The following is a 26,956-nucleotide window of genomic DNA, read 5'->3' on the forward strand; positions in this document are numbered from 1 at the left end:
ACGTTGTCATGTCACCACGAGGTCCATAATTCAAGTGCTCAGGAAAATGGAAATGTGAGCATCTACAAACTCTATCTGTTGAGGAAGATTGTATGATAAGATCCAAAGCTCCAGAACATCTACAGTACTAATGGACCTTGCAGTGAGATTGTATTGTCAACTTCTGTTTCCAGGGTCAAGAATGAACTTTCAATTTGGTCATAAATTCAGTTATTAAACTAACTTCCTCATGCTATAGTAAAATATAGTATATGTATATTTTTTTTTGCTTTTTGCTTATTATTCTCGTTTGACCACACTGATGTTTTCCTCTCAGCTCAGCAAATAAGCATTTTGCACCTGGACCATTTTATTGTTCAATGTGGAGTCAATTTCACTGATGGAATATGAAGAAAGGTAGTCACTAAGTTCATAGTGGGACTTCTGTCTCTCTGTTGATGGGTGCTGTCCAGGGTGCTGGAGAAGTTGGGAGCTGCTGAAGATGTCAGGCTTCATTTTATAAGTCAATCTCATTAGAGGTGCAAGCACCGAAACTAATTGTATATCCCAAGTGTTTTTGTAGTCTCTCTGTAGTTATTTCTCGCCAAGGTGATGGTAGTATATATCCAATTCATCCAATTTGAATTAAAGACAATACCTTTAGCACCTCCACTGCAAAGGGCAACACACATTTTAGTCTTTAACCAACAAACGTGATCTACAAACCTTGATATTAAAGTTAGGAAATGTTTTCCTTTTCTCTGCATTATTTCATCCTAATGTCAGATTAAAGCTGAGTCTAAATCAATGGTGGAAGAAGTGGAAGATCCTTTATTGAAGTGAAAGTAGTAATACCACAATGTGAAAATACTCTACTACAAGTAAAAGTCCTGCATTCAGAACCTCACTTAATTAAAAGTATCAGCAAAATGTAATTAAAGTATCAAAAGTATGTTCCCTGTCAGCATTTTACTATTATATACACTCAACAAAATTATAAATGCAACACTTTTGTTTTTGCCCCCATTTTTTATGAGCTGAACTCAAAGATCTAAGACTTTTTCTATGTACACAAAAGAACTATTTCTCTCAAATATTGCTCACAAATCTGTCTAAATCTGTGTTAGTGAGCACTTCTCCTTTGCCGAGAAAATCCATCCACCTCACAGGTGTGGCATATCAAGATGCTGATTAACCAGTCAGTAAACAAAAATAAATAAATACTAGAACTGCAAGCAGTTATGACGGGGCCCAAGCCTCCGATGCCAGTCGTCCCAGATGCCCCGGGGAGCTGCGCCAATGCGGGACCTGAAGCATTACGTGGTGGGGGCAAACGTTGGTGAATATCGAGAGGTTTGATGCACAAGCTCTGCGGTACTCTGCCGTTGCAAATGTATAGGTTAACAGTTCATCTCCATGCATATACAGATTACCTTTAACAATTCTCTACTACAAACAAACTTCTTAACCCCCCTGCCCACAGGGGACAGCAGAGAGAAATGAGAGAGTGACTGAGAGGGTGGAGGTACCGGCAGGTGCAGTGTTGTAATGTAACGGAGTACAAATACTTCGTTACTGTACTTAAGTAGAAATTTCACGTAGGCCTATCTGTACTTTACTTCGCTATTTAAATTTATGTCAACTTTCACTTTTACTCCACTACATTTCCTAGATAAAATGTATACTTTTACTCCGTTATATTTCCACTAAGCATCTTCGTTACTCGTTACTAAAAAATAAAATTAGAAGAAATGTGTGCGACTGCAATAAGGGAGGTTTGGCGAATCACTGCTCCTAGATTGCATTAAGCACGCTCCGCACGCCGCGCGCTCTATTTCAGCGCTTGTTTGTTGCTAAAGGAGGAGGAGGACGCACAACTGAAACCGCCATGGAAGCATGAGCATCTACTGGAGGACCTCCCGTTATCGTAGACGACCAGGCTCGACATAAGCAATGGCCCGATGGCCCGGGGCCAGTAAAAACGTATGTCGGGCTGGTTGCAGCCACAGTCACTGGTGTGTGCGTTACTTCACGCAGCGGGTATAAGTTAGCAGCAGGTTTGATATTCGCAGGATATTCGTTTTCGACCTACCCCCATTCAGTGTCTTCAATAAAATTCCACTACATTACTAGTGTAGTATGTTGAGGACAGTTTAGGACATTGTATCAAAAAAAATCACAATGGTATTTGTTGTCGCTACCGATTTACAAGCGAAAACAGCACTTCAATCTATGTTCCGGCTGTTGGCTGAGTTAGGGACCGTCTACAAATTGCATTACTCAGGCTGGTGACATAGACTACTGGGATTCTTTCAGGAAAGAAATCACCAAAAATCTATAAAAAGACATTTTCTCATTCTGATTGCTGTAGTAGTTGCCAATGGTGGACTGCTAGTTACTACAGGTCATATTTTTGTCATATGTCACATTATAGTGAAACTGGATGGAATTAAAAGTTTAAAATATTCACCAAAACTCAACAAAAATATATTTTCTCATTCTGATTGCTGTGGTAGTTGCCAGTGTTGGACTGCTAGTTACTACAGGTCATATTTTTGTCATTTGTCACATTATAGTGAAACGGGATGAAATTAAAAGTTTTAAATATTCACCAAAAATCTATAAAAAGACATTTTCTCATTCTGATTGCTGTAGTAGTTGTCAATGGTGGACTGTTAGTTACTACAGGTCATATTTTTGTCATATGTCACATTATAGTGAAACAGGATGGAATTAAAGGTTTAAAATATTCACCAGAAATCTATAAAAATACATTTTCTCATTCTGATTGCTGTAGTAGTTGCCAATGGTTGACTGCTAGTTACTACAGGTCATATTTTTGTCATATGTCACATTATAGTGAAACAGGATGGAATTAAAAGTTTAAAATATTCACCAAAACTCAACAGAAATATATTTTCTCATTCTGATTGCTGTAGTAGTTGCCAGTGGTGGACTGCTAGTTACTACAGGTCATATATTTGTCATATGTCACATTATAGTGAAACAGGATGGAATTAAAAGTTTAAAATATTCACCAAAACTCAACAAAAATATATTTTCTCATTCTGATTGCTGTAGTAGCTGCCAGTAGTGGGCTGCTAGTTACTACAGGTCATAATTTTGTCATATGTCACATTATAGTGAAACGGGATGGAATTAAAAGTATAAAATATTCACCAAAACTCAACAAAAATACATTTTCTCATTCTGATTGCTGTAGTAGCTGCCAATAGTGGGCAGCTAGTTACTACAGGTCATTATTTTGTCATATGTCACATTATAGTGAAACGGGATGGAATTAAAAGTATAAAATATTCACCAAAAATCTATAAAAAGACATTTTCTCATTCTGATTGCTGTAGTAGCTGCCAATGGTGGACTGCTAGTTACTACAGGTCACATTTTTTTCATATGTCACATTATAGTGAAACGGGATGGAATTAAAAGTTTAAAATATTCACCAAAACTCAACAAAAATACATTTTCTTTTAATTTCATCCCATGCATTTGTTACTTCCAGGCTGGACTATTGTAATTCCCTACTGTCAGGTTGCTCAAATAAGTCTCTTAAGACTCTCCAGCTGATCCAGAATGCTGCAGCGCGTGTTCTCACAAGAACTAAGAAAAGAGATCATATATTAGCTTCTCTGCATTGGCTTCCTGTTGAATCCAGGATTGAGTTTAAAGTCCTTCTCTTGACCTACAAAGCTCTAAATGGTCTAGCAGCATCATATCTAGAAGAGCTCCTAATACCCTATTGTCCCACTAGAGCACTGCGCTCCCAGAATGCAGAGTTACTGGTGGTACCTAGAGTCTCTAAAAGTAGAATGGGAGCTAGAGCCTTCAGTTATCAGGCTCCTCTCCTATGGAACCAGCTCCCGATCTGGGTTCGGGGGGCAGAAACTGTAATCGCTTTCAAGAATGAACTTAAAACTCTCCTATTTGATAAAGCTTATAGTTAGGGAGTGAGGAGTTGCAGTGTTCACCTAACTGGCCCAACTGCTTCTCTTCATAATTGTTAGATTAATAATACATAACAAAGTAGAGGGAGGCAGGCCAGCCAAACCAGATCTCTGGGGAGTTTACTGGAATTGTTGGAATTGTTGGGGCTTTGTAAATTATAGAGTGTGGTCTAGACCTACTCTATCTGTAAAGTGTCTCGAGATAACTTATGTTATACATTATAGTAGTGTGATACTGTAAATAAAATTGAATTGAATTGAACATATGACAAAATTATGACCTGTAGTAACTAGCAGCCCACCATTGGCAACTACTACAGCAATCAGAATGAGAAAAAAGTCCTTTTATAGATTTTTGGTGATTTCTTTCCTGAAAGAATCCCAGTAGTCTATGTCACCAGCCTGAGCAATGTAATTTGTAGACGGTCCCTAACTCAGCCAACAGCCGTAACATAGATTGAAGTGCTGTTTTCGCTTGTAAATCGGTAGTGACAACAAATACCATTGTGATTTTTTTTTGATACAATGTCCTAAACTGTCCTCAACATACTACACTAGTAATGTAGTGGAATTTTATTGAAGACACTGAATGGGGGTAGGTCGAAAACGAATATCCTGCGAATATCAAACCTGCTGCTAACTTATACCTGCTACTTCACGCAGCACATGTACTGACTGGAAACGTTACCGAGGATTATTTACCGCCGATGGCGCAGATGAACTAACGCTACACTCGTTACTGTAAGTAGGTAGCCTACAATAAAACCTCCATAATTAAAGAGTCAATACTTATCAATAACCCACGTACCTGTTCTACAGGCAGAAACACGTAGAAACCCATATCTCAGTCTGCGCTGTCCACTCTCGTCCACCGCGCTGTGCAACCCAGCTCTACTCTGCAAATAGCGACTTTACAAACGAGCTAAAATGAAAGATGTCAGTTTGTAGTCTAACTGTTTGTCTTAATTTGCAACCAATCTTGAACTTTGGACAAACTCTTGTAAACGTAGCTGCTGTCTAAACGAGCCATCCTCTCCGCTGGAGCGGTATGGATGTATTATAAGACCAAAACAAATACATGTGGCTACTTAATATGCATGTGAATGACGCGTTCTTCATTCTTGATGATGTTGCTGGTTGTATTATTTAGCAACAGAATTGTCTTATTTCAAATTAGGCATACAGGACTAATCGGAGATCATTTTCTAGTTAAGTAGCCTATCTAGTTATCATTATGGATTTTCCATGTTTTTAGGGGTTTGATTGCTAATGTAAAAAATATAGCATTAATTTAGTAAGAAAGTGAAAATATCAAACAAGATGATGCGCATTAGGTATAATTTTATTTTCTTTATTTGAAAGTCCGGCCCCTGGAGTGTCTGCTTAAAAAAATTCTGGCCCTTGGAAAAATGTAGTTGATGAACCCTGGTCTAGCTTTGCTGCTAATGGCACAACATCCAGTGGCAGTGGCTAGCTGGGTTAGATCCATTTTCTAAAGCATAGGTGCAGCGTATATTTTCCTGCTTTTTTATCCTTTTCCAATCACACCTATGATATTTCTTTCAGGGCCAGTAAAAATGTAGAAGGGGCCAGCAAAACTCTGATCTACTGGCCCCGGGGGCCAGTGGGGATTTTTTTTAATGTTGAGCCCTGCGACCACCCCGACGATAGTGGTGAACAGGGTAGTGGTGAAGATAACGTCATACACCTGTGTTGCAAGAAATGTTTCTGTACATTGATGTCAGCTCTAAAAATCTGCTGTTTGTTCTTTGAACTTAAGATAATTGTGCCTGAAAAGTCCTAGAAAAGAATGTGATTTTGATTTGATGAGTGAGATTAAGAAGATATGGGAACCCTGAATATGCTTTATGCTTTACTATAAGAAAGCCACAATAAAAGTTCTAACCGCTTGCTTTAAAAAAAAAAAAAACTTTTACTTTTACTTCAAATACTTAAGTACATTAAATATCAGAAAATTACTTTTGATACTTAAGTACAGTATATATCAGATACTTTAAGACTTTTACTTAAGTAATATTCTAAAAGGTAACTTTCACTTCTACCAAAGTCTTTTTCTAGTACGATACTTGTACTTTTACTCAAGTATTGCTTTCTAGTACTTTATACAATACTGCTGGAAACGTTACCGAGGATTATTTACTGCCAATGGCGCAGATGAACTAACGCTACACTCGTTACTGTAAGTAGGTAGCCTACAATAAAACCTCCATGATTAAAGAGTCAATACTTATCAATAACCCACGTACCTGTTCTAGAAACACGTAAAAAACGATATTACAGTCTGCGCTGTCCACTCTCGTCCACCACGCTGTGCAAACACAGCTCTACTCTGCAAATAGCGACTTTACAAACAAGCTAAAATGAAAGATGTCAGTTTGTAGTCTAACTGTTTGTCTTAATTTGCAACCAATCTTGAACTTTGGACAAACTCTTGTAAACGTAGCTGCTGTCTAAATGAGCCATCCTCTCCGCTGGAGCGGTAAATCTATGGATGTATTTTAAGACCAAAACAAATACATGTGGCTACTTAATATGCACGTGAATGACGCGTTCTTCATTCTTGACCATGTTGCTGGTTGTATTATTTAGCAACAGAATTGTCTTATTTCAAATTAGGCATACAGGACTAATCTGAGATCATTTTCTAGTTAAGTAGTATCTACTAAGAAAGACACAATAAAAGTTCTAACCGCTTGCTTTTAAAAAAAAAAAACTTTTACTTTTACTTCAAATACTTAAGTACATTAAATATCAGAAAATTACTTTTGATACTTAAGTACAGAATATATCAGATACTTTTAGACTTTTACTTAAGTAATATTCTAAAAGGTAACTTTCACTTCTACCAAAGTCTTTTTCTAGTACGGTACTTGTACTTTTACTTAAGTATTGCTTTCTAGTACTTTATACAACACTGTCTCTAACAAGTCCACGTTTCATGAGAAAAATAGCCCTGTTTTTGGCTTTGTGATGTGATGATGGATTTTCCAGCTAATCGAAGAGGGTTTTTAAAATAGTTATTTTGCTTATTTTTCTCAGCCCATAAAGGAAAACTGAATCCTTCAGTGTATGTTCAAAATCAACAAATTTAGAGATACATGGTTTTCACTGGAGAGGAAGGGTATGCAAAGTTGTAATCTGAAAAGTAACTAAAGCTGTCAGATGCATGTAGTGGAGTAAAAAGTCTTCTCAGCCTCTGAGATGTTGCAAATGGAAATACTCAAGTAAAGTAGCCTAAAAAACACCTCGAATTTCTGCTTAAGTAGTAGTAGCCTACTTGAGTAAATGTACTTAATCGTATTTACGTTCCACCACTGGACTAAACTAAGTCTACATATATATGTATATGTCCCCCAGTTTGATCTCCTAAATGAGCTTAGATTAGAAATACCTCAGGCTCCTTTTCGAGTATCCAGCCGTGGAGAGGCGGCGGCCGCTTTAAGAGGAGCTGACTCCGACGTCAGCGCCGTTTTATAGACATGTGGCTCTGACATCCAATAGCCTGATCATCAGGGCTTTAGTCTGTCCTCTTTTTCACAGGAGATCCCTCTGCTGAAGACCAGCGTAGACAGGGGTTAGCCACGGTTGCAAGATCATCACCACCAGAAACAATTATAGGATCGTGATTTCCTCCCTCACGCACCTGCAGCATCAAGTTTATATCCACAGCTAGAACCACCGTGTAGCAACCATGTCTGTAGCGGGGCTGAAGAAGCAATTCCACAAAGCCACTCAGGTAAGAAGAACGCGACGTCCTGAACACCAGCTCTTCATGTTGTAGCGTCACATTGGTGGAGAACAGTGCAGTGGCGTTTGGGTATAGTAGCCAGAGATCGGTCTTTATTAACACCTCGGGCTGCACTCATTCATAGCAGCCTGCTGTAGCTGTGCTCCATCTATTCCCTCTAAATCACTTACTCAATGCTGTCCTGGTGCTGAAATGTACTCCACTGAAAAGATGGTGCAGCATTGCACCAATATAATAATGTGTTACTCGTGTTTTGCACTGCAGCATCCGCTCTGTATTCTGCTGTGGTTAACAGGAAGACCCACGATAATGATTCAGTCCTGTTTCTGTGTGGCCATCTGGGAGGCAGGTGGCACGACATTGTGATGATGGTGATGTCGGGGACGTCAGTTCCTCTCGGTACCCTTCAGATGACATTCCGCACAGAAAACCACCAGAGCTGCAGCTAACGGGCAGCCGCTCACATTTGCGCAAATTGTTTCCCTTTTAATGAAGGACGGTTTAAATCAGTTTCTTTCAGCCAAACACAGTGGGAACCCCGAGGAGGAGCACGGTGTTACGCAATCGTTAAGTGCGCCTTGGAGAAATCCGCTCCTACTGTACCAGCAGCGGCACGCCATGTCCTCGGCGCCCTCTAAACGCGCTGATCTTCTATTGCGGGATACCAGTGCTGAATTAAATCATGCCTCCCCTTTCTAATGCTGAATCATCTGTTGTTTTTAGATAGGACTAATGCATGAGAAGATACTCAGTCCAAGGTTACTCAGAGGCTTCCTTAACCCATCCCTCCCATTTTAGTATTTTAGTTATTTTATTTAGAGCTCAGACTCTCAGTAAGTTTGAAGGCCACCAGCGTCCTGGTCATAGGCAGGCCCGCCATCAGAAATTATGGACAGGGCGGACAACATGTTCCAAATTGTAGGTCCCTCATCCAACCCACACCAGCACTATAGACCTTTGCATATGTCCCCCTTGGCCCCGGTCATCTGTACCCTTTGGCCCCGCCACCCCCTCACAGCAGCCTGGCCATAGGTCACCAATAGGATCTTGATGGTCAAAGGTATGGACAGATCTGTCCCCGCAGCCTTCCACTAACTCTAGAGCTTGGAATGACTTTTATTTCTGGTGTTGGCTGGGAGCTCAGCATCTGAGGGAGGTTGTCCTGTTTCTCGGGGTGAGTCACAGTAACACTGACAGTCAGCTTTAGGCGTCACACAGCAGGACACCCGGAGCCTGGCTGAGTCATACACACGCTGCTCTCTCCCTCCATGTTCTCCAGTTCACCCAGTCTCCAAATGGCCTTAGCTACAGCTCCCAGTTCACATTATTCCTAATCGTCACTGAGATAGATGGGAGGGTATAATTTCTTATTTGTGACACTGATAGTTGTGTATCTCTTGAAGGTCGGTGTCTGTAGAAAGTGAACCCTATTAATTACATGTTGGACCTGAATTACTGAGACTAACGCAGCAGCTTGTGAGGACAGGAGTTAATTTACACATTTAACAGATGGGATCCATGTGGCGATACAACTGAGTCTAGTATTGTATTTTTTGTTATTTATGCTGCCATTAGTTATTTATATTATTGTTCATGTCACACTGACATTTGAGAGGCTTGTGTAGATGTTTTAAGCCAGACACAGGAATGTTGTTATTCTTGAAGTGCAGCACTTACAGATCAAATATAAACAATAAACTGAAAGTTTCATCATTTTTAAGGATGAAATTAAAAAGAAGAAGAATTTGCAGAAGGATGTGTTCTGCTGTTAACGTCTCAATTTTAATCAGAAGCTCATTTGATCAGATTGGAAGTAGACCACAGCCAACACAGGGCATTAGGTGGCTGCACAGATTGTGTTAATTCTGTGTGATGAGTCTATTGTCACCCATTAGCAGAGCCCTCTCGCTCCCTGCAGATGTTCCTCTACAGCATCAAATGCTTCTGTGTGTGAGGCGAGGGTTCATAAGAGCATTCATATCTGTAAATATGCATACAGTTATCTAGCTTTCAGTGTGCATGCATAAAAAGGCATGGTTGAGTGTGTAAATATGCAGTGAATACATTTGAATTTGTAGATTTTTTACGGCCTTCATGACAGTTTTACTCCCAGTGCGATTCAGTCAGCACAGAGTTAGCTGTCTTTGTGGTCTCCTCCCGTCTGTTCCTCAGCATTACACACACCCCCAACCCCCAACACACTGTCACCCTCCCCAGACTCCTAGTGGCAGAAGGCTCCTATCAATTACTCTGTTCCAGTGCCACAGCCCTGTAATCCAGGCCCAGACTCACTAAGGCAGCAACCCAGCAATCTGGCTATTTACACACACATCCTCCAACCAGACCATGGCAGTCCCCCACCCCAACACATTAATAGGGGGGGGGGGTCACAGAGATTAAGGGATGGGACCAGGGATTTAAAAGAATTAGACAGGAATTTGTCAGAATGTATATTATGTAAGGAATGGTTCAAATTTTCAGGAAATATGCTTATTCGCTTTCTTGCTGAGAATTGGATGAGAATATTGATGCTAATGTTATGTCTGTATGGTAGCCAGTTAGCTCATTTTAGCATAAAGACAAAATATTCCTTTAATGGCATTAACTATACACAAGATGTACAGTCGTCTCTTTTCTCAGTGTCATCACTCAGGACAGTTAGGTGTGGGTAATATGGATTATATTAAATGTAATGGTTATTGGATGAAATAACCAGGCAATAATTTAATTACAGCTAATTGAATACACAACAAATTAAGGTTTCTTAATCAAATTGATGCAAAATCATATTACAATCCAATATTGGCTTAAAGCAGTGCTAATTGCTGTGCCACATTAAATGGTTCAACCACAGATATTAAAGGAAAAGCTACCTTGCTATAATCAGCTGAATCAAAGTGGATCACATGAAATTGTCTCAAGGTAGGGAAAGCAGAGCCATATGGACAGCAGAGTACAGAACATCTTAGGCCTAATATCTGTGATGACATAAAATCTCATTTCCATAAACACATGGAGCTGCGATAATGTCCAACAATATGTAGATTGAAACAGATTGCACATCATAAAATGCTGCATTGACCTTATAGCCCGATGGGTCACTAATTGCTAATTAGCTGTGCAGCTTTGTCTGACGTCAAGTGTACAGCATCTGCTCTGTGAGAGATGGAAAATCCTCATTCTTGTGCGGCTTGCAGCATTTCTTCATTATAGACTTAATGCACTCTGCAGAGACAAACTGACCATAAAAGGTAGAAAGCCATGGAGTCACAGGAGTTTCGTGAGATTAACACACACATGCTCACACAACCTCCGCTTCACCTTCTCCCATACGTCATTGAGTAATTTATTTTACACAATCACACTTTCTCTGATGGAAGACATATATTACCCAAGGACAGCCTGGCTCATAGTGGTGCATTAATAATGGTGGCCATTTTATAAAGAAAGGAAGCATGGGGCATGAAGGATAAAACCAAACAGGTCCACTTCAAATTGCCTTTAACCAGGTTATCTATACTTCTCCATACGCTGTAATATGTTTGACTGCCTTGAGGCAATTTGTACTTTATCGAACAACAATAATATTAGCATGTCATTATGTAGCCAGTGTTATGTTAAAGGAATATTTCACCGCTGGAAAGCTGAATATATCTTTAAATTGGGTCACTTATGTAGTAGAAATGTGAAAAAAAAAATTGAAATTGGTGCCTTCTAGGCCGAGAAAAGCCAGAAAATGTGTTTTGGTCTTATATGGATGAAAAACACCAAATCCCAGAATGCACCTGCTTCGTTGCTTTGAGTCCACTCCCAAGCCACGCCTACCGCTTGACAGACCGACAGAGGCATTCAACTCAACTCAAGCGTGTTTTATTGTCATTTCAACCATATACACGAAACAACGTTTCATCGTGACTCAAGTGGTGTTACACATTTAACATATATAAAAACGACATTATATAAAAACGACATACGAAACAGGCTACATTTAGTACACACACTTTATAGGCTCCGTAAAGTTCAGCTAACGCATACTAGCATTAGCGCTTGGTGGGCTGTAAACACCGAGCATAAACACAGCCGTGAATTAGTGTGTAATGTAGAATGGTCGGCATTTAACAGTCACAAACTCCACCAGCAGTTAGCAGTTAAATGGATACAAATCACCACATTTCTACGCCACTGTGGGTGTTAACAGCCCACCTCTTTTACAAATCTCTAGCTCGGAGGGCTAGCAGGCCTGGTAGCTGGACAGTCCGGTACACTATTCAGGCATGTTTCCACAAAAAAAACACAAAGTCTCTAAACTCACGTTGGGAGTGTCGTTGAAGTTGGATGTATTCCAGTTTGTGGTCTAAATGAGCGGACACTTGCAAGCAGGATCCGTAAAGTTCAGCTAACGCATACTAGCATTGGTGTAGCTAAACACAGAGTATAAACACCATATACTGTCTATGATAAACACAGGCGTGAATTAGCGTGGAATGTCGAATGGTCGGCATTTAACAGTCACAAGCTCCATCAGCAGTTAGCAGTAGCTAGTTGATTTTATTTCTACACCAGTCCACCTCCACGGGCCGGCGAGAGCAGCCTGGTAGCTGGATAGTCCCGGTTCCGGTACACTGTTGTTCAGGCATGTTTCCACAACAACAAAAACACAGCAGTCACTGAACTCCGACGTTGGGAGTTTCGTTGAAGGAGGATGTAGTCCAGCTTGTTGTTTAATGAGCAGACACCTTGCAAGCAGGATGGCGGGATAGGTGGAAGAGCTGCGTTGCTTTCCACCTAGCCGATGAGGATGTCCCTTAGCCGGCTAGCGGCATTGAGCGGTACACCGCTGGTTTCCGTGCAGGCGAAGCTCACGTAGTGTGCCGAGTATTAGCGTCTGTAATAACGTTTCCTCTATATTCTCCGATCTGTACCGATGTATCCGGTGGTACACACGTCCGGTAGTTTGAATGCAGATAATTGTTGTAAATGTTTTCTGCGAAAACCGAAAGCCTGTTTAGCCGAAGATTCAAGATGGCTGACAGTCCGCTTTCGGAATACCTCGCGCAGACTCGGCAGTCCAACCCCCTGTGGGCGTGTTGAAAACATACCGGAAGTAGATCCTACTACTGGCTGTAGTCCTTTGCCTCTGGCCCAAAATCTTCCAATGGACGCAAAAATCGTCATTTTACGTCATCGGAAGATTATTTCCAGGCCCCAAATGCAGAAATCTCTCGTCTCAGGGGGACATGAGGGAGGGAGGCACGGTCATTCAGAAATACTATCGGGTTTCTACTGATACAAAGCTGAATGCTAAATTGGTGAAGTATCCCTTTAAGCTAAGACACTGCTTCTGTCTGGCATATTTTTGAAGGTGGCAATTGTTCACTTTTTAAGTCACAAGCCAACTTCGTGTGTGTGTGTGTGTGTGTGTGTGTGTGTGTGTGTGTGTGTGTTGTGTGTGTGGGGGGGGGTGGGGAAGGATGCAAAGAAGGAAGTGGAGTGTGTGTGCTGCCAGCAGGAAGACAAAAATATGTTCATTAAATAGAAACTGCAGAAAGGAGAGAGGGGAGATGAAGAGGATAGAAAGAAAGCCTGAGAAAGTGTGCCAGAGTGAGAGAACAAAAAGAAGTCTTTTGGGGGCGGGTCTTATAGCTTTTCCAGATAAAATGGTTGCTTTGCTTGTTGTCAATGTCAGAAAGAGGCTCACAAGTTTCCTCACAGGTTTGGAAGCTTCTGCATTCACGTCATGTTTAAATCCATTGAGGCACTTATTTTTGTATGTACAGTTCGTGAATTTGAGAGTTTCAAAAATGGTTAGATATGGTTGACCTTTTGTCTGTCTAAATTTTATTATGGTACCTTTACCTATAGTACTACTTTGAGTCCTAGCTATAACTTGAAAACTGAGGAAGACATTTCTCTTAATCAGGTCCAGGTCCAACAGTACTGTGTGCTAAATATACTTCTAGTTACCGTATTTCAGCTATATTCTTGGGCGCCGATCAGCACCATATGGGCTGCATACAGTCCATTACATATAATATAACCTATAATAATATTGAAATATTAAATCTAAATCACTTTGATGAATTTAGGATGGTAGTATCACTGATTCAGTATATCATCAGTAACACCAGATTTGTGTGAACCATTTCTTTCCAAATCGAGATACTCACTGTTAAAAATATAAAAAATATACACATGGAAAATTACTGCCAGCACAAATTACAAATAACTTTTTTAATGAAAGCAGTAGAATATCTCCAGATTTGAAAGACCCCTCACATTGTGAACTCCAGGTAACAATGCCACCCATGGCAATATGAAGTGATCTGTTCAGACTGAGAATAGCTGGAAAACTCAGCCAAGACACCTTTTAGGAACGGCTGTAGGAGCAGCATGCAGTGTTCTATCGCCAATGTTATGTAAACAAAATAATTTGTCAAGATACAGAAGCTACATCATCTGTCTGAGTATGTGTAGGTGTTAAGAAACAGCTATTACATTTGGATGGTGTAAATTTCTTACAGTGGGTAGCAGAGCAGTAATCCTTTATTTTGTATTCAGGCTTGGTTCTACTAGAGGTTTCCCACTGTGTGTGCTGAATACTAATATGAATACTACACGTCTTGTCCTCACTGTATTATGTGTAGCATTATGATTTTGCAATTCGAAACCATCTTGCTTTAGTTTGAAGCTTAGAAACAAATAATTAAGTTATTTTGTGGTCCATTTGAAGTTAATTCTTCATGTATGTAAGTGCACAGACGTAGACGCAGAAGGTATTTCCAGCTTGTATTTCCTCAGAAATCGGTATACAATGTGCAAGCATGCATGTGAGTGTCGATAGATGTACATCCATGCGTGCCCATGGACAGCAGTGGGGTCCCTGGATGTGACTGACGCCTGCAGGGCTTTAGGGCAGCAGATTGTGAGTGGGTGACTCATCCAGCCTGGATCCTCACCCAGGCCTACTGCAGTGCAGCGTAGAATAGATCCAGCTGGGAGATAACAGAAGAGGCGGTAGGGGCGAAGAGAGTGCAGTAAGGAAAGGGTGATAAGAGAAGACAAAAAGGGGAAAGAGAAGTAGATAGAAAGCGGCCTTCGTGAGAAGGTAGGGAGTGGCAGAGAGATAAAGGTAAAATTTCAAGAGAGCCAAGAGATACTAAAGGCTGGAGCAGGAGGAAGGACTCAGCCAAGTCAAACAGGCGGAAGTGTGGAGAATGCTCGATCTGCAGGGATTTACAGTACTTTCTTGCAGGCTTTAGGAGAAACTGAATTTTATCAGTTGATATTGCTACTATGCCATTTTTTTTTACTCATAAATTGCAGGTAGGGCTGCATCTAACAATTGCTTTCACCAACTGTGCCCATCATTTTCTTAATTAATCTATTTGTCTAAAAAAACTAAAATTGCCTATCAAAGCTCAGGGTCTTCAAATAACCTTTGTCCAACAACAAACACTCCAAAATATTCAGTTTACTGCAATCTATGACAAATATAGGCTTCTTGATTTAGCTTCTGGTGTGTTTGGTATTTTGCTTGGGAAATGATAATTTTATTGCAAAATTAGTCTCTGATTAAAAAAAAAAAAAAAAAAAACTTCACAGAGTAGTAGCAATAGTTTATATTTGTAGTGTTAGAGCCAAAATTATGCTCCCACATGTAGGATCACAAGAGGAAGTCAGTACTGGACACAGCAGCTGTGAGTTGAAAACGCAAAAGGCGGAGCAGTATGTCATGTATGTCCCTTACCAGCTAACGTATTTCAAGATGGCGCATGAATATGGAGCGTCTACCCCAGTTCATGCAAACGTAAATGTAAAATTTCAAGCCAATAGGAATACTTGGAATTGATGGTGGTGGTTAATATTCATAAAAAAGGACAAGTTTGTGAAGGGCAATACAGATTATGATAATGAACAGCCACACACATTACACACTGGACCTTAAAAGTACTCCTGCAGAGTGGCTCATTTCAGAATATTATATTATTGTATTAGAATTATTGATGCAATAATGTATATGTATTACTCTAATGTTAGCTTAAGATGGGGCTAATTCTAACTTCTTTATATACTGCCGGGTAGTTATATTTATAATAATACAAAATCATTAATTTTTTGTTGATTGTATTTTGTATTAATCTAGAGCTGCAAACTATCAAGTAACTAAAGTTATCAAATGTAATGGAGTTAAAAGTACAACATTTGCCTCCTAACTAATAACTTCAGAATGGTTAAGGGTTAGGAAATGATCCTGATTACTGTTTAAAAAAAAAAATGTCAAATGTGCTACCACCCCTACTTTTATCTTCATTTATTTACTTCCCTTACAGTGCTTTTTTTACTTTTCACTTTTGCTTCCAGCTTAAAAAAACGTTTTTACTTACAGTAGAGCCCTTTCTCTGAAATGTCCACATTAGGATCCTCTGCTGTCCTTTGCTTGGGCTAGCTAAGCAGGCATACATTTCAGTTATCCCTCTGACAAGTGCAAATATTTATCAGATATTTGAACCCAGCTTCTGAAGGCTGCTCCCTTCCAATAGTTTTCAAACAAGGAAGTCTTTCCCAGATTCCTCATAAATCCTTTAGAGAACGAGAACGACCTTTTTGTCTGTTGACTCTTTATCATATGATAAACATGACTCGCCATCTCCAGAGCTGCTACTACACGTTATGATGAGGTGTGGCCAGAATCAATACATCAAGTCTTGACATGCTCTATATCTCAAGGAATCCCATAGATTATTAAAAGTATTAAATAGAACAGGATGGTCTTTGGCAGAAACTTTAAATAAACTGTTGACACGACTGTACATGTAGTAGCCAGAAGGTTGAAAACTGGACTGTGGAGTTCACAGCATTCTGACGTCCGCTTTGTTCTGGAGGGCAATGACAGCCTACTAGTCCTAATCTTAGCTTGTCCTGTGGTTAAATGCTATCAGCATGTTTTGAATAAGAGCACTGGCGAGGTAAACTCATTAAATGTCCTCATGTTGATGAAATGTGAAATAAACAGTGTTGAACCAGTTTCAAATCTGCCAAGAAGAAAGCTGTGATGAGTGAAGGAAACTGTGTTCTGCAGATTCAGTCATTCGGACGGTTGCTTAAGGTTTTTGGTTTCACTATAGAAAGTGAGCTGTTGTTCATCACTATCTGTGGTTTCTATCTCCTCTTTTCCACTCCCTTATTTCTCATCCTCCCTCTCTCCCAGCATCAGTATTCAGGCCACAGTTAATGTTTTATTCAGGACTGGCATATTACTGTATATATTCAGGAAAATTCTCATGACCTGTTATTAATTGCTGGGTGAAGGTTTGTCTTATCTAACTTAATTAATGGGGAAATTGAGCATAGGTACTTTTGTATGTTCTGCATAGTTCCCCCTAAAATATTATTTTGAAGCTATCGACCATTAATATGACTTGCTGAAAGGTTCAGTAATATTACACAACAAAATAATACCACCAGGTTTTTCGTTATAGGATTATTCCACAGTTAGTGTCAACATTCTTGCAGAGGGTAAATGTTTTTGCTTTTATCCGTGGCAATAGCTGAAACATTGATAAGACTAAATTAAACCACCTTTACACACACACACACACACACACACACACACACACACACACACACACACACACACACACACACACACACACACACACACACACACACACACACACACACACACAAAAACTCCTACTTCAGGGACATTCAGGTCACATCATTATTACCCAAATCTATAACCCAGAAGCTTGACGTACACTCTCCTCAAAACCCATTTTGGTTATTGGCTTTTATAACTGCCGATGTGTAATGAAACGCAAGGCAGTATAATTTGTAGATATGGATGTTTTTACATCCCCAGAGACCTTGTTAAGGTATTGTATGATGCAAAGTGCATTTGCTCAGGGTTAAAGGTCATCGTCCGGTCATTGCTGCTGAATCAAGTCACACAATCCAATCACATTTTCAGTCAAGATTTGAGACAGAAATGTAACAATTTGCATTGATATAATGAATAAAAAATAACATGAAACAAGACAAGAAGAAAAAGAAGTCATCAGCCACTCTTGCCCCTCAGTGAGGCTATAATGATCATTGTAAAGAAAACCAAATAGTTAGATAGAGAAAGGTTGAGGTCCAAATTTTGTTTTTTGCAGCAGTAATGAGTAATAATTGGCCAGAGGGTGGTGTCAAAATAAAGGTCTTGGGGAACCTATATCAGTAGAGATAGATTAGGATATGTTTGTGACAGTATATTGATGTATCCAAAAGAAGATTACATTTTTTAGAATTTATGATATTAAATGTAATGCTAGAGAGATTTTAGCCATACTTGCGTCACGGATCTCTGGATGGCAATGTTGGTTGGTCCATCACTTTGGTCCAGACTGAATTATCTTGTTAACTATTTGATGGATTGCAATGAAAGTTTGAACAGACATTCATGATCCCCTGATGATGAATCCTACTGACTTTGATGATCCCCGACTGTTCCTCTCCTGCCAACCATGAGGTTGACATTTGTCAATGACATCATCAGGTCAAAATGATCAAATACCTGCAAAACTAATGACATTCCCATCAGCCTTAACTATACTTTGTGTTTAGTGCTAATTCCCTAATGTGATCATGCTAACATGCTAAACAAAGATGGTGAACATGGTAAACATTTAGCATGTTGGCACTGCCATTGTCACCACTCAGTACAACCTCACAGAGTTGCTTGCGTACCTGTAGACTCTTAGTCTTGTTTCTGAGAAAAAATAATAGACATTAACTGTTTTTTAATATGCATTGGACTGGTTGTCATTTCTGTAGTTTAAACATCATCAGCATTCTAATCAATGCAAGTAAGGACAAAGTACTGTTGAGGTTGTACTTTGGTCAATAACTAACTTTTTGGGCAAAATAAAATTTGGACTGTCAGAGGATCACCATAGTTAAATAGATAAGTATTCATTTCATGGTAGTTATCAAGACATTTCACAAAAAAACAACCTGCCGTAAGAAGGATTCATCCTCTGGGAACCATGAATGTCCAAAATTTCACAGCAATCTATCCAATAGTTGGTAAGATGTTTCAGTCCGAACCGAAGTAGCAGACCGGTACACCTGTGAGCTATGACATGCTAAAAACACAAAGGAGCAAAATGCAGTGACACAGAATAATATGAACTTTATATTGTAGCAGACGCATGTATTGCTGGAAATTAAGTAGAGACAGCCCAGTCTCACTGAAAAGCGTACAAATACCACGGGTTTCCACCTGTGAAATACGTGCAATGTGTACGCGAAATTGAAATTGTGCGTACAGCAGATACGCGGAGCGCTCCAATTACAGTAATGGAAACCACTGCGTTTATAGTATGAAGGGACGTGTGGCCGCGTAAGGACGTTGGTTGGGGTGGTGGATGGGTAAAACACAGGACTTTCACCCAGGAGACCGGGGTTCGCGTCCCGTGTGTGGCGATTTTATGCCGTTTTATTAGCGTGTTTATGTGGCGCGTTTTTGCGACTTTGTAGTGTTTTTTTGTTAAGCCTTTCCCAATGTTTCTTCCCTAAACCCAACTGTTTGTTAGTGTGTTTTTGGCGCGTTTTTGCGACTTTGTAGTGTTTTTTTGTTAAGCCTTTCCCAATGTTTCTTCCCTAAACCCAACCGTTTATTAGTGTGTTTTTGTGATTTTCTGGTGTTATTAAAGCCTTTCCCTGCATTCTTTCTCTAAACCCAACCATATCTATGTTTTTGTGTGTGATGCTGTTCTCGCGATAACACACAACGTGGTAACGCGAGCTGCGTGCATATAAAACGCACCGGTCCCCATGACTTCAATTGGAGCGCTCCGCGTATGTAATGCACGTAGAATTTCACTTTCTCGTACACATTGCACGGTAGAAACCCGTGTTATTTGTACGCTTTTGAGTGAGATCGGGTTGGTAGAGAGGACTATTGGGCAGGAAAAGTGTGGTGCAGAAAGGAAGAAAGCGGGATGAAAGATGATTGAAAGAGAGGATGAAGTGTAGGAGAGAGCAGGATGAGAGGAGGAAGCCATGAGAAGAGGACGATGTTAGGAACTAAAGAGGAGAGGAGGCTTTGCTTTCATGCAGCTGCAGCATCATGCGCTCAGTCCTAATGCCTAATTTGGCTCATGAGAGGACGGTAATGAGGGGTGGGAGAGAACAGAATATGCTTTATTGTATTTACATGTCTGCTAAAGCGAGTGTCCAGCAGGTTTTGGAGAGGGCAGTATGTATCTTTTTGTGCTAGTATGCTTCCCCTAGTGAAAATAAAAAAGCCATGTTAGTTGATCTAGCCGTCGACTCACCCTGTGCATACCCACAGCGTCCTCCTACCAACTGCAGAGCTGAGACTGAATGGCTTGTCAGGGATTATACTCGGATTAATCAGAGCACAGTGACTCTGCATCACATATTGGAGCTGTATGTGAGTCCGAATCAGAGCACTGCAGCTGTAATCTGTGAAATGTGGTGCATGTACCGGACAGCGGGGTCAGAGATCCACGACTCCTCCTCGCTGTATTTTGTTAGAGCATTGCTAATATATAATTTTTTTACTTTATGCTGAAAAACACTCAAATGTTTAAGGATGGTCATGGGAAGAGGCAGATACAGCATATCGGCTTCAAGTCTTCACTTATATACGATACAGTAATAAATGATCTAAACTCGTACTATTATGTGTAATTGCTCTAATGTTATTGTTTACCATGCAGTTGAGTTATGAGTAATTGAATCAAGCTGGTGCTTTGTGTAAACAAGCCTCTTCATCATCTTCTAGACTTATACAAAGTGACACAGGCTTTTCGGTAAGCAAAGTTATTTTTCTGCCGTTGTGACAAAACACCGCCCACACGCACTGTGGATTAGACATCTTGAATTAACTGCAAATGAAGAATATCTTTTTAATTTATAATAAACTGTCTGCCGTATACTTGCATGTACAGTAGGTGTGTATGTTATCAGCCATGTGAGCAGGTGTTTGCAGTGTAGATAACTTAGTTTGAGTAGATAATTGTGTAAATTCTGCAGACTCAAATAAAGGTAAGAAAGTGTAGCAATCCTGGGAGAAAAGGAGTCTTAATATAAATGGAATTGATGAGATTTTTGTTTTTGTCCCTGTCTTAAAAGTCTGCATAGAACACATCTAAATCAAGTTACAGCTACAAAAGAGACTGTATAATGATGTTCCATCAAATCGCTTTTGAAAATGAGAACATTTGCATATATCATTTGAGCAAGACTTTACTTTAAGTTCACCTTATTTACTGTTCACAAACCTTATATAAACATTTAAGAAATGATTCATAACAGACTATAATTGTCAGCAGATATATAAAAAGTAATATTATTCATGTGTTTGTCAAGAACTGTACCCCCTCCTGTGAGCGCCCATACATGGAGGCTGGTGTATAAACCGATAATAAATGATAAATAAAAAATCTTAATAGGAGAAGTAAATAGTGTACATTAATAAACACGGTTTGTTTGCTTTTTGCTAGGATTTTTTTTCTTCTTCTTGTTGGCATATTCCCATAAAAAGCTCATGAAGCAGATTTGGGGTAAAACAATTTTAGGTTTGGGTGTCACCACTGAGATAAGACCAACCATGCTTTGTTATCGTGGGCACAAACGGACAGACACTTTATTTTATTTTTTTATTTATTTTTTATAAAATTTAATTTTCTGAAGCACTGCTGAGCAGCTGTAATCAGTTTCCTCTTCATCAGGTACACCTACTGTAGCTAAGACTAGTGCAGTCTAATGCAACAGTCCTCCATTAATCCTACCTTCATGAAGGTTTTAATGTTCAGTTTCTTTAGAGAGATGCTGAACTGTATTGTAATTTTGGAGACTATACTTTGTGGTGCTGTTGAATTGTAATGTGTTTTACTGACAGGTGTTTCTGTTATTTTGTCCACCCCAGTTATATCAATGAGGGTAGGCTAAATAACAGAAGCTCCTCTCTGCCAACATTCTGAGAACAACTTTAATACGCTAATGTACACACATTAGTAATATAAAATGTCACAAGGTGTGTTGTTTATTGATCCCTCACAGATGATTTATTGAAACATTATCTGAACTTTATTTTTTAATTTACAAATCTTCATTGAACTATGTTTAACATCCACCACTTCAGGGTGTTTTCCCTGCTGACTTTCTTTAGGGGCTGCAACTAACAATAATTTAAAATATGGATTAACATGCTGATTATTTCTACAATTAATGGTTTTGTTTATAACATGTTAAAAAACAAAAAAAAATATGAAAACATCCGAAAACCGAAACCTAAAGTTATTCAGTTTACTATCATGGAAAAAGAAAGAAAGAAGAATAGCTTCAGATTTCTGTCAGTTGATTAATCAATTAAATTGGCTAATAATATTGTAAACATCTCTCTTTGTATGAATATAAAGATTCAGCAGTAACCATCAGTATTTTGGATATCATTTATTTTTTGCTTTGCGTCCCCTCCTGAGGTGACCTTCTTTATGGACTGTAAAACTAATCAAATCAGACCACTGTTGAATAGCAGATAGTCAATATCAAATATAGAGGATGTTGGTCTGTTTTCAATTAAATTCTCCTCTTTTAATGGGTCATGCCGGCCTCTGGATGTATTAATATTGTTGTTTATTTTCTGAAGGATTGGTACAGTGTGATTGAAAGTCTGTGGTAGTGTTTGGAGGTTTTTTTTAGCTGCTTTATTGATTTTCAAAAAGCATGGCTGCTTGTTTTTTTGCAGGATCCATTATTCTGCTGTCACTGCCTGATAGTTTAGCTGGAAGTTGGAAGTGAAAGACATTTATCTTCATCAACAATGATAATGAATCTTCCATCATGCCAGGCAGCATTTGTTCAACTCCAGTCTGGTGTTGTATTAAAAGCTGTGAAAAGATGTGTTGAGTTCAGGGACCTTAGATGAGTGTTGGTGTCCCTTGCGCTCTTACAGACCACTGGGACAGTCTCTACGCTCTTGCTGGATTGTGACTTTATTGTCTTTATCTTATTTCTTCTCTTGCTGTTGCTCCAAATCTCTTCTACCTATCACCTCTCTTTTCTAATGTGTTCACTGTTTATTTTATTATTCATATACATATTTATTATGTTTACCTTATACATTATGAGCCCTTACTTTACCTACACATGGCCTAGCACTTGAATATAATGGTAAATTATACAAAACAACAAACATTTTGTACTTTCTTTTTTTTTGCATTATCATTATAAAATCTATTTATTTTTGCATTATGTTACATAATGGCATAATGTAACATAATGCAAAAAAGCTGGTAAATGGGCCTTAGGTTAAGATTATTTTGTCAAATGACTAACTGTAGTTGTACTTCTTTGATTAAAGATAAAAGGGAGCTAATAAGGATTATAATTCCATCACTCATTTTCAGTGAGTTTCACATGTTTTCATTGGGCTTTGTTTTTGATTACCGGTCATGTGCTCTGTGGGAGTTTTTGTTTTTGACATTGACTGATGGAGTGCAGTTACCTGGTTGTGTTGAGTGATGATCCTACTCAGTTTTAAATATCTGTAGGTATCGAGCCTTGCCGCCCCTGTTCTGTGTGTAAGAGACAGTTTGTGTTAAAGGTCAAACAGCTGATGAGGAGGACAAACAGCTGATGAGGAGGACAAAGCAGCGAGGGTCTTCCTGTTAGGAGACACATGGCAGCATCTTTACTGAGCCTCCCTCACTATTCCCCCAGAGAATTAAATGATAGAAAACTAACACCATGACTTCCCAAAATAAGTCGAAGAAGCAGCAGATTTTTAAAATGGCTGCTGTGTCCACTCAATATTATTATATATTCTTTTCTGGATTCCCTGTGTATAAAAGCCTTAAATGGCTAGTGAATCCCACTGGGTCACTTATAATGAAGATCATTTTACTTTACATAAAGGCAATTCACCTGCTCTCTAATAGCAATAACTCAGCTCTAGAAATATTATTGATCAGATTTAGATTTTATTACAAATTGACAAGACAATATAAGGAGCACATTTGATATAAACTTGATAAAAATGGGACTATTTAAAGCTGGTTTAATATTTAGTTCTTTATGACCAATGAACGGACAGTACATAACTAAAGCTCGACAGGCAGCTGGACTATAATCGGTAACACTTGAAGATATCTACATAAGAGTGACACTGTCATGAACACATGACACAGTCATGACACATGAACCCTAACCATAACTCTAACCCTAACCATAAGTTGTCATGACAAAAACCGAATGACACTTACTAAAAGAAGTGTTATGTCATAAATGTTTATGACGTGTTTATAATGTTTATGACACGTTCATGACAGTGTCCTGTCACTCTTATGTATATACCTTCAAGTAAAGTTTAACCCTACTATAATCTTAAGGATAAATGATGTGGTCATCACACACCTGGGGATTATAGATACACACACACACTGTGCAGGCAGCAGTCTGAGCTTTAATAACTATCATCAATACTGATTTTCAGTGTTCGTAGACATCCCCATCATTACGTGCATGCAGGTTTAGCTCATGACACTGATGGGTAAACATTAAAATCATATATAACCTTGCTTATAAATATAACATGTTTCCCTTTTTCAGTGCTAATTATGTGCTGGAAAAAGTCAAGTGCTTTAAAGCTCTGTCATTATTTATTCGGAGAGACACACTTTGCGTTTGAAATGGAAATTGCAGAGTGGCAAGCGAGTTCAAAGAAAGAGAGAAAGCTAGTGTGTTGGTTATGTAGCTCTCTGTGCTTCTGCAGTATGTTTGAGTGACTGCTGAGTAACTCGTAGTGAGTATCATTTATAAAATCATTGTTTCAGGGTCATGCTCCTCTCTCTGTCTGCTGGTGATGGATGAAAATGAGAGAATTTGGCTTTAACTAGTGATGATACAAATAGTATTTTTGAATACTTATGCTAATAGCAGATATTTTCTGCATATAGTCATTATGTTTGAACGGTTCCACTTTGATGGTAGAACATAGGTGTCATTAAGAATGGGGTGCTCAGCTTCCATCATAGTAAGCTAGCTACATCTATGAAAAACAGTGATAAGAATGGATATTGACACAACGCTACAGTTTTGGGTAAGTTGACAGGAAATACAGAAATAATTACTACTATTAAATTGTCTTATTTGATCAATGTTAAAATTATTAAATAAACTGCTCATACCAACCACTTTTCCAAATTCTGTGTTGACTGAAAATTACGTCAGCAGGACTGACATGGCAACTGACTGGTTAGGAGAGAACACAACAACTACTACCAACAAGGAATCAACTAACATAAACACTATGCCAGCCTGTATAAATTGCATGATTCAAAATGGCAATTGAGTGTGATTATAAGGTTATAAAAAGCTCTCCATCAAGATTTATCCTGCTAATCCAGAAATCAAACCAGAGGCAGACTTTAGACTATCTACTCAATCTTAAAGGTGCACTGTGGGGTTTTCTTGTAAATAAACAAAAGTCATGTTTACATTTAGTGAAACTCATCAAACTTCAAGAAATGCTTCAAATACAACTAACTAAAAAATCCATCTCAATTTGTTTTGATAAACCAACAAATGTGATCCTGACAGCCAATATCAGTGTGCAGGTTAAAAAAATTTTAAAAAAAAATCTGGGTTGGGGGTTCTTTTGTCGTCTCAGAGTTCTCAACAATACAAACACATTTTGCTAACAACATACACTAATTTTTTTTTTAAAAAGTTCACCATAATCTACAAAAGAACTACTTACATGTGCCCTCATTTAGAAGTCTTCCAGCTAATCCTGCCTTGTAACTGACCAAAGTTGGAGAAACAGGCTTTCTTTTACGGTCTCTAGAGTTAGCTAGCTGACATGCTCTACATCTGAGCTACTGCGCATGTGCGAGTGCAATCAAAGATAGTACAGAAGAAGAAGATGAAAAGAGGTCTCACTCTGTAGCTAAAACAGAAACCAGGTGAAAAGAGGATCTGCAGCAGTGAGAGAGAGCTGTGCAGTACAACAAAAATATGGTGTTTTTTGAAAATTAAACCATGTAAACCTATTCTGGTACAACCTTAAAATACAGTTATGAACCTGAAAATGAGCATAATATGGGCGCTTTAACACCTGGATGGAAAGCAGTGTTTGCTGCCCCCTCTGGTTGAGAGTTTAAGTCTGTTGCACCTCTGACCATCATTAGTGATGTCACCGTGTACTGTTTAATACTGTCTATGGTACTGACGCACTGTGAAGTATACTTCTTCAGCACTGCAGCAAGGGGAGATGTTAAACCGCTCGGACAAAATAAGATTTTTACCTGGTGTTAAGTTGCTCTTTAAATGAAGGATAACTATATCAAATTTACGAGGGAACAAAAATGTAACATTTAAAATGATTTTTTTTTAAAGTCAATATCAGCATATTGTATGTTAATGCTCTAACACTCTGTTGTGGAGGTGAACAGACAGGATGTTAAGATGGAAAGAGTATGGATGTTGAGAAAGGAAGGACAAAGTATGAACAAAATGAGCAGGAAAGGCAGTGTGTGGTTTGAAAATGATTGCAAGGAGAGAATTAAACAGTGAGTCTCTCACACCTTCTTATGGTTCTTGGGTAGAACTATAACGTGGTCTGGCAGAGTGGCTGAGAGTACTGAGGGTGTGATTGTGCAGAAATTACTGAGCACAAGCAATATACAGTTTATGATAGAAGCAATTTTAGCACAACAGCAAAAGTACGTCCAATGGATGGATTCATTTCTTGCAGTTCTATTTAAGTGCACACTCCTGCGTTACCCTACTCATTTCCAAAAACCTCATACCTAGATCTATTTAGCTGTCTTGCCATGAATGGTAAAAGCATTAGTGAAAGTGCTAAAAAACAACTGAAAAAATACAAATAATAACCATGTCTTGATGTGACTGTACATTAACCGGATTCACTGATATTTGTCAGATGCATTGCACACTAAATCCAATCCTATAGCTCAGCAAATTTTGGCCATCTCTCATGTCGTGTGTGTCATTACTCATCCTCCATATTTGTCTCATCACACATCCCAATGCTCACAAACTATGGCACGCTTTCCTCTCACACACACACAGTGCCAGCTGGTTTACCCTCCCCTTCCTCCCCCGTTTACCGAGCGGTACATGGATGGATTTGAGTGTGCACATATCTCCCCAGCTACAGATTCATCCCTGCTGTTACATAAGAGCCATGCAAAGGCTTACAAAT

At 39.1% G+C, this 26,956-nt stretch overlaps 1 protein-coding gene across 12 annotated transcripts in view; it reads left to right on the forward strand.

Annotated features, from left to right (window-relative positions):
* The first annotated feature begins 7,460 nt into the window (after window positions 1-7,460).
* sh3gl2a (SH3 domain containing GRB2 like 2a, endophilin A1) overlaps window positions 7,461-26,956 on the forward strand; it is a 41,918-nt gene continuing 22,422 nt past the window's right edge. For 11 of the 12 annotated variants that reach the window (XM_039804958.1, XM_039804968.1, XM_039804988.1 and 8 more), the window contains exon 1: window positions 7,461-7,701. In XM_039804958.1, coding sequence (XP_039660892.1) covers window positions 7,657-7,701 — 45 coding nt within the window. In that variant the 5' untranslated portion in view covers window positions 7,461-7,656. The remainder of the gene's footprint in view (window positions 7,702-26,956) is intronic. The other variant, XM_039805038.1, reaches the window with a different exon arrangement.

This window comes from Perca fluviatilis, chromosome 1 (genome assembly GCF_010015445.1).
Source record: "Perca fluviatilis chromosome 1, GENO_Pfluv_1.0, whole genome shotgun sequence".
NCBI classification, from domain to species: Eukaryota; Metazoa; Chordata; class Actinopteri; order Perciformes; family Percidae; genus Perca; species Perca fluviatilis.